We start from the raw sequence: 11,719 nt of genomic DNA, 5'->3' as shown, positions 1-11,719 counted from the left end.
TTCATATCCACGCTCCATCCTTTCCTTGAAATGTCCTCCTGTTTCCCCTCCCCAGTCTCATCATTGAGCAGAGGGCCACTGTTTCCAACAAGTTGGATGCCAGGAGATCTGCATGGCCCAGCTGCGGAAGGACTGCATCTTTCTGAAAGGAAATCTGGAAGCGCTAGATGGGAGATGGTGATGGCTTTTAAGGAAATCCGAGATTAGGAAGAAATGTTGGAAGACTTGTCTTTCTCAGAGCAACTAAAGAGACAGCCCAGTTACGGTGGGGACATGCACAGATGTCTGAGGCCCTCATTTTGAGCCCTGGCCATTGTGAGGCACTGTGGGTAGCCCAGGAGAAGCCCCAGAGGTATCCGTTCCCCTGGATGAAGGCATCCCTGAAGTCAGCAGAAAAAAAGATGCCTGGGCGGAGCCAGCTCGCACAAGACAGCCTCTGAGTTGGTGAGGAACCAGGACGAGAAGGAACACAGGGAGAAGATAGCCTGCCGTGGGGTTTCTCTTGTGGCCCATGCATCCATGAAGGATGCCATACCCTTGGGGAGGAGATGCTGGAACCTCCTTGATGCTTCCCGAATACTCCGGAGGGGTCACCCTCCAATCCATGACACAACGCAGCAGCCCAGGAAACCTACCCAGGCATTTTCGCCATCCTCCTACCCCGAGGAAGACATGGGGAGGGGCTCCGGGCAGGAAAGCCTCCCCAGCCCTGAGGGGCTTGACAGGTGGTCCCCAGCCTGCTCCCAGAGCCAGGAGCAGGGAAATCAGCCCTGCGGCTGTCAGCCAGGTCCTCGAGGGTAGTTCTGAATCCTCTGATGGGAAATGGTGTCAACAGCCAGGCCAAGGTCTGGGGCCCAAAAGAGGTAGATGTTAAAACAGTGTGTCTGGGACACGACATGAGGCCCTGGCAGCTCCCTGGGCCCGATCTAGGACAACACAGCCCTGCTTTCCTCCCACACAAGGCTTAACTGCACCTGGGAAAGCTGAAGTCTGCGTGCCGGGGTTTGTGTCCCAAAGTACTTGAGATGATGTGTTTAAAGGGCCACAGTTCTCATCTCTCCTGCCCACTCTGCCTCTGGAGACAACGGATTTGTCACGCAGCATGAAGGGCAAGCCGCAGTCAAATCCTGGGAGAACCGGGAGGCAGTGGGGGAAGCAGCTCTTTGCAGAGCAGAGCGAGACCCAGTGGCTATGTCTCCAGTGCCGCCTCCCACTCCCAGGAGGACACAGGGACACTCATCACAGCAGTCACAAGTGGCTCTTCTGGACTCCACGGCCCCTGCCTGCCTCAGACGTTCATTTGTTTTTCTGAGTGTAATTCTCTCCCCCGCTCATCCAAGACGGTGTGCGATTGCAGCTCTGTGCCAGGAGGAGGCAAGTGGCTCATTACACCAGACATGGAGCTGCGAGCTCCGGGAGGGAAAGGGGCAGGAGCACGGCAGGCTGGCACATGTGTGGGGTATTTATAGCAGAGCTGAGTGTGGTTTGGCTTGGCAGACAATTGCTAAACACAGTCGTGGAACAGGTTCTTAGGAGAGCTCCCACTTTCCATGCAGAGGAACATCTGCCTGCCAAGGCGAGGGAAGGGGGGCCTGGCACCTCCTGGGGCTGACGGATTGTCAGCGGGAAGCATGGGGGGAAGTCCTATACAACAGCCCCTCCAGGCTTCAAAACACTCTGTTCCACCTCAAATCACCTTCTTCAAGGGTTCTCAAGAGAGTTTGGATGTGCTAAAATTTGTAGAACAAGATGATGATAATATAACACTTTTACGACCTTAAGCTAAGTCGCCATCCGCCCACCAGAGCTATTTATGCATCACGTGGCGCTCCTCCCCACAGGCAGGGACCAGGCATAGGCAAATGATCATGACTGTCCACGAGCAAGTCAGCCCGGGGCTCAACGGGGGCACTCATGACACAAAACTGAGGGTTGTGGGAACATAAAAGCATGCCCTGCTGTTCCTGAGTGGATATTAGGTAACGGGCCAAACAAGTGGCTTGAAGAGACTTAAGGGACTGGGACGTGTCTGCAAGGATACTAACCAGGCTATGAAGTCTGGGTTTCACCAGAGAGTGGGGGCAGCGGGGGCTGAGTCAGGAAGTGCCAAAAACAGGCTCATCCATCCTGGGGGCTTCCCATCTCCCTGAGGCTGGGAGCAAGGAAATTCCTTCTTCGTGTGATACTCAGATCCACAGGCGGGGGTGTGTGGTTGTTCTGTAATTCCCTACACATGGGATACAGCCTGAGTCCAGCAACTTCCAAACAAACAAGAGAACAGGTGGCTGGGCATGGGGTGGCTCATACCTGTAATCTCAGCACTTTGGGAGGCCAAAGCAGAAGGATCACTTGAGCCTAAGAGTTCAAGACTAGCCTGGACAACGTAGGGAGACCCCCCCACCTCCGCCACCTCTACAAAAAATTAAAAAATTCGCCAGGCGTGGTGGTGCGTGCCTGTAGTCCCAGCTACTCAGGAGGCTGAGGTGGGAGGATCACTTGAGCCTGGGAGGTGGAGGCCGTAGTGAGCTATGATTATACCCCTGTATTCCAGTTCTGAGTGACAGAGAGAGACCCTGTCTCTTAAAAAATATGAAAGAAAAAGGCAGTGAGGAAGCAGAAGTACTCACCTGCCACCGTGCCAAAAGGGCCCCAGAGGGTACAGGGCAGGACTGTGGGCACCCAGGCTGTGGAATGCCTCCCTGACTTCTTGCAGTGAGGGGCACCACAGGTGCTTGTCTTCATCTGTCAGGCCAAAAGGGAGCAGAGAGTTAGAATGGGGAACGGAGGGCAGGGCGCACCACTCCCACTGAAGGGGCTGGCCGTGACCCCTGGCCCAAGATAACCAGTTTTTGCCTTCTCTGACACCACAGGTGTTATCTGGGGAAATGAAGCAACTGGTGGTTTCCAAGTACTTCTGGGGCTTTGTGAATTTCAATGTTTTCTTGAGTATTCTCTTACCCGGTCTTCAAGGTATGGCTGCACTTGGGTCAACCGCTCCCTGACCATCTGGCCATCCACATCAGGCAGTAGTCAGGGTGCTCGGCTGCCCACAGCCAAGTGACACGAAGAGTCCTGTGCCAGAGGCCCTGACCTACAAGGCTCACTGGACACCAGGCTCACGTCCTTAGACTCTCTTCCTGCAAAGCACCGAGGCTGACACTCAGCCCACTGCAGCCTCTGCAGCACTCTTGCTGCTGCAACATTTGGGCATCCCCAGTCCACCATCCCTGCTGGGAGCACACCTCGCCTGCCTCCCACAGCCTGGGGCGTGTCTCCTAAGCAAGTGTGCGCTATGGGGACCAGTTTCCCTTGACCAATTTAACCAAACATTCATGATAAAGTCTGACCACATCGGCCGGGCACAGTGGCCCACACCTTTAATCCTAGCACTTTTCAGAGACTGAGGCAGGCAGATTGCCTGAGCTCAAGGAGTTCGAGACTAGCCTGGGCAACACGGTGAAACCCTATCTCTACTAAAATACAAAAGAAAGTAGCCGAGCATGGCGGCATGAGCCTATAGTCCCAGGATAATTGCTTGAACTTGGGAGGTGGAGGTTGTAATGAGCTGAGATAGAGCCACTGCACTCCAGCACTCCAGCAGCCTGGGTGACAGAGCGAGACTCCGTCTCTCCAAAAAAAAAAAAAAAAAAAAAATCTGACCACATCAGCAAACAGGGAGAACCTTACATACTCAGGTACTCAGGGCCTTTTTTTCTGTCAGACTACTTAAGGACATTTTTATAAGTGGGAGAATAGAAAGATAAAAAAGAATGGGTCCAGATGTCTTCTCCAAGGATGGCTGCCCAAGACCTCCTGCCCCACGTGTTCTCTGCACCGTGAGCTCCCACACCTCATCCAGGGACAGAGCCTATGTTTCCACTCTGCTCTCATTCCTCAGCATTGTCCGACTTAGCAGTTGACTTGCTTCTCCTTCTGTCTCTCCCCGGTAGAACAGGAGTCCCACGAGGGCAGGGGCCACATATGTGTTGGTCATCTCTACAGGCCCCATGCCTAAAAACGTGGCCGGTGCATGGAAGAATTAGAATGAATGAATGGAGAGAATCCAAAACAAATCTGACCAAGTACTACACAGCTAAGAGGGTGCTATGTTCTGAGTGTTTATGTATAGCCTCCAAAGCTCATATGTTGAAATTTAATCCCAAGTGTGATAGCATCAAGAGGTGGGGCCTTTGGGAGGAAAATTAGGTCATGAGAATGGAGCTCTCACAAATGGGATCAGTGCCCTGATAAAGGAAGAAGGCCTGAGGGAGCTGGTTGCCCCTTTTACCCTTCTGCCACATAAGGAATTGGCCAGAAGACCTCCTCTTTGGGGCAGAGAGCAGCTCTCACCAGACACCAAATTTGCTGGTACCTTGATCTTGGACTTCTCAGACTCCAGAACTGTAAGCAATAAATTTCCCAGTTTATAAATTACCCAGACTAAGGTACTTTGTCATAGCATCTCAAATGGACCAAAACAGGGAGACTGAAAACAAGTCATAAGATGGGCTGGCAGTATCCAGAAGGCAGATGTTAAATTTGACAATGGGTGGGGCATCAGATTCAAGAACCTGGAAGCTGGGTTAGGGATACATCAGAAGCACATACGTGAGCCTTCACCATTCTAGAGGGTGAGTGTCCCATCCTGAGGACCCACTTCAGCACACTCCACTGTGTTCAGGAACTAGCTAGGTGTGGAAGATAAAAAGGCAAGCTAGAGGAGACCTTGACCTCAAGGAGCTCATGGTCTAGGAGGAACAGAAGCCAGATCAAGAAATACAAGTGAATGTCTTTATGCAAAAATCAAAGCAGGTAAAAGGTACAGAGCCTTCTCAGAGGAGCAGGTGTTACTTGGAGGTGGTGAGCAGACAAGACAAGGAATATGAAATGTGGAAGGTGGAATGGGAATGTCTCTTTTCTGACACAGAGACAGAAAAGACGGAGGCAGGGCAGCACAAAGCAGCATGGCATGTCAAGACTGGAGGCAGAACAGGCACAAAGCAGGGAGGGCTGCAGCGGGGTGGGGACTTCCGCAAGGACCACCGTAAGAATCAGTTTCCTAAGCTCACTGAAAAGTGCTGGCAACAGTCCTGCCCAGCTGCAGTGCTGGCAGACGGCAGGACGGCGGGCAGAGGGTCTCTGAAACCTGCCCAAGGACATTTCTTCGGCAGGCATCGAGTATCCCTCTTTGGAAATGTATATGGGTTGAGACTCACCAAACAAGTAATTAGACTCTTGGAGGAGGAAAAACTTTCTTGTTTGTTTTTTTTTTTTTTCCTCTCTTGGGCAACCTAACAAGTAAAGAGTGGTAATGATACCCCTTACTCGCCTCACAAACGAGCTGGGAAGAATGAAGTCTGCAAAACACAATGAGACTCTACTGGAAAGAGAGAACTGTTCACCAGGGCCTTCGGGGGACTGTGCACGTATGTGCATGCACCTGTGGGCGGGCAGATGAACTTTCCAGGGAGGGGAAGACAATCAACCTAGGGCGAGGCCCCGGGAGGCCCAGGTGGGTTGGAACCTCCTGCCAGCAGCCTCAGACCCCAAGGAGGTTGTGCCCGCCTCCCCTTGAGATCCCCACCCCAGCCCACACAGAGGCATCTTCTGCTGTGAAACCTCCTGACTCACAGGCAGCAGTGCCCACTCTGCCAGCCTCCAGCTGGGCATCATCCCTTCTCCCCTCTCCCACCCAGCAACTGCTCCACAGCACAGCACGACCCAGGCCAAGGTGTCAGGAGCAGTGTCAGAGGAGGGGCCTGGGAGGCCTCGGGACAGTTAAGTCCCCATCAGCAGCCGTGGAGGCTGGTGACTTGAGGACAGGAAAATACCACCCCAGAGCCCATAATTAACACTGCCTAGAAGTGGGCCATGCACTCAGCTTTTCCTGAGCTCTGTTTGTCCCCGATGAGGGCTTTCTGGAGAGCTGACACAGACGGCTGCCAGGCTCCAGCTCCCCAACTCAGTTCCTCCAGGCACAGAACAGTCATTTTAGGTGATGCCCAGGGGAGCACCGGAACACTGTGTCTTTTAAAATGCCAGCATGGGCCGGGCATGGTGGCTCACGCCTGTAATCCCAGCACTTTGGGAGGCCGAGGTGGGTGGATCACCTGAGGTCAGGAGTTCGAGACCAGCCTGGTCAATGTGGTGAAACCCTGTCTCTACTAAAAATACAAAAAAATTAGCCGGGCATGGTGGTGGGTGTCTGTAATCCCAGCTACTTAGGAGGCTGAGGCAGGAGAATTGCTTGAACCCAGGAGGCAAAGGTTGCAGTGAGTTGAAATCGTGCCACTGCACCCCAGCCTGTACAACAGAGTGAGACTCCGTCTCAAAAAAAAAAAAAAAAAAAAAAAAAAAAAAAAAGCCGGGCGTGGTGGCTCACGCCTGTAATCCCAGCACTTTGGGAGGCCGAGGCGGGCAGATCACAAGGTCAGGAGATCAAGACCATCCTGGCTAACACGGTGAAACCCGGTCTCTACTAAAAATACAAAAATTAGCCGGGCGTGGTAGTGCACGCCTGTAATCCCAGCTACTCGGGAGGCTGAGGCAGAACTGCTTGAACCCAGGAGGTGGAGGTTGCAGTTAGCCGAGATTGCGCCACTGCACTCCAGCCTGGGCAACAAAGCGAGACTCCGTTTCATAAAAAAATTTAAAAAATTTTTTAAAAAAATTGCCAGCGTGAACAGCCCAAAGACTCTGGGCTCTGTGTAGAGGCTGTGAGTCTGCAGGCGTCCCTTTAGGTTACCCTTCTGGGATGGAACTGACACTTGGGGGTATGGGGGGAAGATAGAGGAAGAAAATCATCAGGCCTAAAATAAAAGTGGCTTTTCCATCTGTGTCGTGGAAGAAGCTGTTAATTCACTACCGTTCTCCTGGCACCTCTTACATGGAATTGGAAATCCATGCACATCCCAAGAACCTCTTCGGTCTCTGGAAGCGCCAGCCTCAGCTCCAAGACCTGGCTCCTGCCCCCCTTCTGGGCCTCCCTCGTGCCCTGAGTCCTCATCCTGGGCCTTAGGGCTTTGGCGGCAGGAGACTGTGTCTGCAGGCTCCATTCTTATCCTCCCCAACCCCCAAATCAAACAGCTAATGAGCTCTGCTGGGTGGCTGCACTGGGAGGGCCAAGCAGCACCATCTGCCTGAGTTCTAGTTCCCTGAATCTGAGATACCACAGGAGGAGGGGAGGTCCCCATCAGCCTTAATGGGCAAGGGGGCAAGAGGGCCAGGAGGCTGGTTCCTAAAGGAAAGCAAGCTACCCATCCCACTGAGTCCGATCCTAACTGGAGTGTGGGGCTCACAATGTTTACGGGAGGCTTAAAATCCAATTCTTTCATATCCTCCCAAATCTAATCACTTATCTTCCCGCAGCACTTTTCTACTTAAATTTAAACTTGTTTCAATATTGCCAGCTTTAGTCAATTAGCTTTAGCTTTAGTCATTTCAACCGTGCATTCACTCAGCAAATGGCAAGCAAACACCAGGTGCTGTTCTAAATGCCGGGGACCCAGCAGTGAACAAAACACAAAGCAGCCCTGCTCTCGGGTTGTTGGTGTTGGGTGGGGGACACACAACGCACACATGAAAGATACATAACGCCCAATGATGCTGGGTGGCATCCGTGGCTGGGAGGAAGGGTGGTCAGGAGACGCTGGAGCACCCTGAGTGACTTGGGGAGCCTGGCAGAGACCTGAGACCAGGGAGCACTGCTGTCTTCTAGGTTGAGCAAGGAGCCCAGGGTGCTGGAATGGGTGCAAGGCCCAGGGGCTGGAGGTGAGGATGGAGAGGCAGATGGGGGCGAGAGAGAGGCAGATCAGCTGGCCTGGAAGACTGGGGCAAGGACCAGGGATGAAGGGAAGCCACTGGACTTGTAAACAGGGAGTGTCATTACCAAAGGGAGCCAGGTCCTCAACAACAACAACAAAAAAATCCTGTATCCCCACACTATGACATATCCATTTCCTATTTTAAGAACATGCACATTTTGTTGCCCCGATGACAGTGTAAGCACAGGACGCAGGCAGACCGGTGTTCTCCCAAAGAGTGCCACTGCCTCTCCTGAGAAAACCGTGTGTCTAGGGAGACACTGAGAAATGCTGACCGCTTGCTGTTCCTGGTCTCTCTCTCACCGGCTCTTTTCCAGATCTGCACCCACATTCTTTTGGAACCTTCTTTTTGTTTCTTCTCTACCCTGCAGCCAGCTCCGAGGGTGCCTTTCTTTCCTTTTTCTCCCCACTCACCCTGAGCCCAAGGCCTTTCCTGTGGTGCCCCTGACAACCTCCCTACCTTGCTATAACCAACTCTGCACCCGCCAACACCATCTCTATAGGCCCCTGGCCTGCTTATTCACAGAAATGTGTACAGGGCAGGTGATGCCATCCCCAGGGCACCTCTCCTTTCCCCTGCCCTTCTGTAACTCACACCACTGCCTGGTGTCACCTAATACCAGCAAGCACTCGAGGCCCCCGGTATGCGTGACAGAGCGACATCGTGCCAAACCACAGAACCACTCATATCTGCTAGAATTAGGTTTGGCTACAAATAACAAAATGGAACAAAATTAAAACAAACAAACAAAAAACAAAAACAAAAGAAAAAAACCTACCCGGCCTTCAAAAAGCAGAATTTTATTCTCTGACAAAAAAGTCCGCAAGTAGGCAGGTCACAGCTGGTGCAGAGACCCGACTGTATCTGCAGGATCTCAGGAGCCCGTCTCTCGGCTCTGCTGTTCTTAGCATGTGCCTCTCATGCTCAAGGTCACATCACAGTCCAGCACGGCTGGTAGAGGCCCAGCTATTACGGCTCAGCTCCAGGCAATCGCCTTCTCACTTGGCCACCTAAGCATGCATTCTTGGTTGTTTTTAAGGACACAGGGCTCCCTCAGCACAACTCAGGAAGGTAGCAGTAGCAAACTACCCTCCCAAGTTTGGAAAGCAAAAGGTTGAGACTGGTTTAGACTCGACCTAAGAGTTTCCCAGTAATGTCCATAAATGAATGATCTACCAGATTCTCTCCCAGTTTGGATTTTCAGGTTTTAATTTTTGTTTGGAGACGGAGTCTTGCTCTGTCACCCAGGCTGGGGTGCAGTGGCACGATCTCGGCTCACTGCAACCTCTGCCTCCTGGGTTCAAGCAATTCTCCTGCCTTGGCCTCCCAAGCAGCTGGGATTACAGGCGCACACCACCACGCCTGGCTAATTTTTCTGTATTTTTAATAGAGACAGGGTTTCACCATGTTGGCCAGGCTGGTCTTTAACTCCTGACCTCAGGTGATCCACCCACCTCAGCCTCCCAAAGTGCTAGGATTACAGGCGGGTGCCACTGCGCCCTGCCAGCCCCAGTTTGGATTTTTGAACTGGACGGTTTTGGAATATGCCTGATCTCTGGAATGATATGAAACAGAGACATCAAATGCTAGCAGGAAAGTGGAGCAACAGGAACTTTCATTCATTGCTGGTGAGAATGTAAAATGGAACTTTGGAAAATAGTCTGGTTGCTTCTTACAAAGCTAAACACTTACCGTACAACCTAGCGATTGTGCTCCTTGGTATTTTACTCAAATAAACTGTAAATTTACGCCCACACAAAAAGCTGTACGTAAACGTTTATAGCAGCTTTATCCAAAATTGTCAAAAATTGGAGGCAAACAACGTGGCCTTCAAGAGATGAACAAATAGGCCGGGCGCGGTGGCTCACGCCTGTAATCCCAGCACTTTGGGAAGCCAAGGTGGGCGGATCACAAGGTCAGGAGATCGAGACCATCCTGGCTAACATGGTGAAACTTCGTCTCTACTAAAAATACAAAAAATTAGCTGGGCGCGGTGGCGGGCGTCTGTAGTCCCAGCTACTCGGGAAGCTGAGGCAGGAGAATGGCGTGAACCCGGGAGGCGGAGCTTGCAGTGAGCCGAGATCACATCACTGCACTCCAGCCTGGGCGACAGAGCGAGACCCTGTCTCAAAAAAAAAAAAAAAAAAAAGATGAACAAATAAACTACAGTGCAACTACACAATGGAATATTATTCAGCAATAAAAAAGGAATGAGCTATCAAGCCACGAAAAGGCATGGAAAAACCTGAAATAATTACTGCTGAGTGAAAGAAGCCAATGTGAAAAGACTACAGACTGTGTGATTCCAACTATAGGATATCTGAAAAAGGCAAACCTATAGAGACAGTGACAACAACAGTGCTTGCCAGGAACTAGGGTGGGTTGGGGGGCGTGGAGGGTGAAGGAGGGGGGCGTGGAGGGTGAAGGAGGGGGGCAAGGAGGATAGGATGAACAGGTAGCACTGAGGACATTTTTAGGGCAATGAAGCTATTCTGTATGATACAGTAAGGATGAGCATGTCTATACTTTTTTTTTTTTTTTTTTTTTGAGACGGAGTCTCACTCTGTCTCCCAGGCTAGAGTGTAGTGGCACAATCTCAGCTCTCTACAACCTCTGCCTCCCAAGTTCAAGCAATTCTCCTGCCTCAGCCTCTCAAGTAGCTGGGATTACAGGCATGCACCACCATGCCTGGATAATTTTTGTACTTTTTTAGTAGACAGGGGGTTTCACCATGTTGTCCAGGCTGGTCTCGAACTCCTGACCTCAGGTGATCCACGTGCCTCGGCTCCGCAAAGTGCTGAGATTACAGGCGTGAGCCACCATGCCTGGCCATTTGTTAAAATCCATAGAACTGCACAACACAACCCTAATTTAGGCTATGGACTTCAGTTAATAATGTATTGATATTGTAACAAATATACACACTAACATATGATGTAAATAATAGAGGAAACTGGTGGGTGGGTGGGAGTGGAGAATGAGTATACAGAAACTACTTTCTGATCAAGTTTTCTGTAAGCCCAGAACTGTTCTAAAAAATAAAGGCTATTAAAAAAAAATACAACAACAAAAGTATTCTTCTTTTTATTTATTTATTTATTATTTATTTATTTTTGAGATGGAGTCTCGCTCTGTTGCCCAGGCTGGGGTGCAGTGGCATGATCTCTGCTCACTGTAAGCTCCACCTCCCGGGTTCACACCATTCTCCTGCCTCAGCCTCCCGAGTAGCTGGAACTACAGGTGCCGGCCACCACGCCCGGCTAAGTTTTTGTATTTTTAGTAGAGACGGGGTTTCACCATATTAGCCAGGATGGTCTTGATCTCCCGACCTTGTGATCTGCCCGCCTTGGCCTCCCAAAGTGCTGGATTACAGGCGTGAGCCACCACGCCCGGGTTTTTTTTTTGTTTTTTTTTGTTTTGAGACAGAGCTTTGTTCTGTCCCCCAGGCTGGAGTGCAATGGCGTGATCTTGGCTCACTGCAACCTCTGCCTCCTGGGTTCAAGTGATTCTCCTGCCCCAACCTCCCAAGTAACTGGGATTACCAGCGCCTGCCACCACACCTGACTAATTTTTTGTATCTTTAGTAGGGATGGGGTTTTGCCATGTTGGCCAGGCTGGTCTCGAACTCCTGACTTCAGGTGATCCGCTCACCTCATCCTCCCAAAATGCTGGGATTACAGGCGTGAGCCACCACACCTGGCTAACAAAAACATTCTTTAAAAAAATAACAACAGGAGGGGGGTCTCCACACACCGTTTCTTGGGCAGCACAGCAGACCCGGCACTGGAAGGGATGATGGTGGTTGCTCTCATCTCAATCAAGGACCCAGCTGAGAGCCTAACACAGTGGTTCACTGCAGCCTCAACCTCCTGGGCTCAAGCTATCCTCCTGCCTC

At 51.3% G+C, this 11,719-nt stretch overlaps 1 protein-coding gene across 2 annotated transcripts in view; it reads right to left on the bottom strand.

Annotated features, from left to right (window-relative positions):
* The window catches only part of FAM178B (family with sequence similarity 178 member B), a 97,989-nt gene that overhangs the window by 50,758 nt on the left and 35,512 nt on the right, over positions 1-11,719 (bottom strand). For both annotated transcript variants that reach the window (XM_057301269.1, XM_055107641.2), the window contains one exon: positions 2,628-2,742. In XM_057301269.1, coding sequence (XP_057157252.1) covers positions 2,628-2,742 — 115 coding nt within the window. The remainder of the gene's footprint in view (positions 1-2,627; positions 2,743-11,719) is intronic.

This window comes from Pan paniscus, chromosome 12, assembly GCF_029289425.2.
Source record: "Pan paniscus chromosome 12, NHGRI_mPanPan1-v2.0_pri, whole genome shotgun sequence".
Classification (NCBI taxonomy): Eukaryota; Metazoa; Chordata; class Mammalia; order Primates; family Hominidae; genus Pan; species Pan paniscus.
This window is presented reverse-complemented; position numbering and strand designations above follow the sequence as displayed.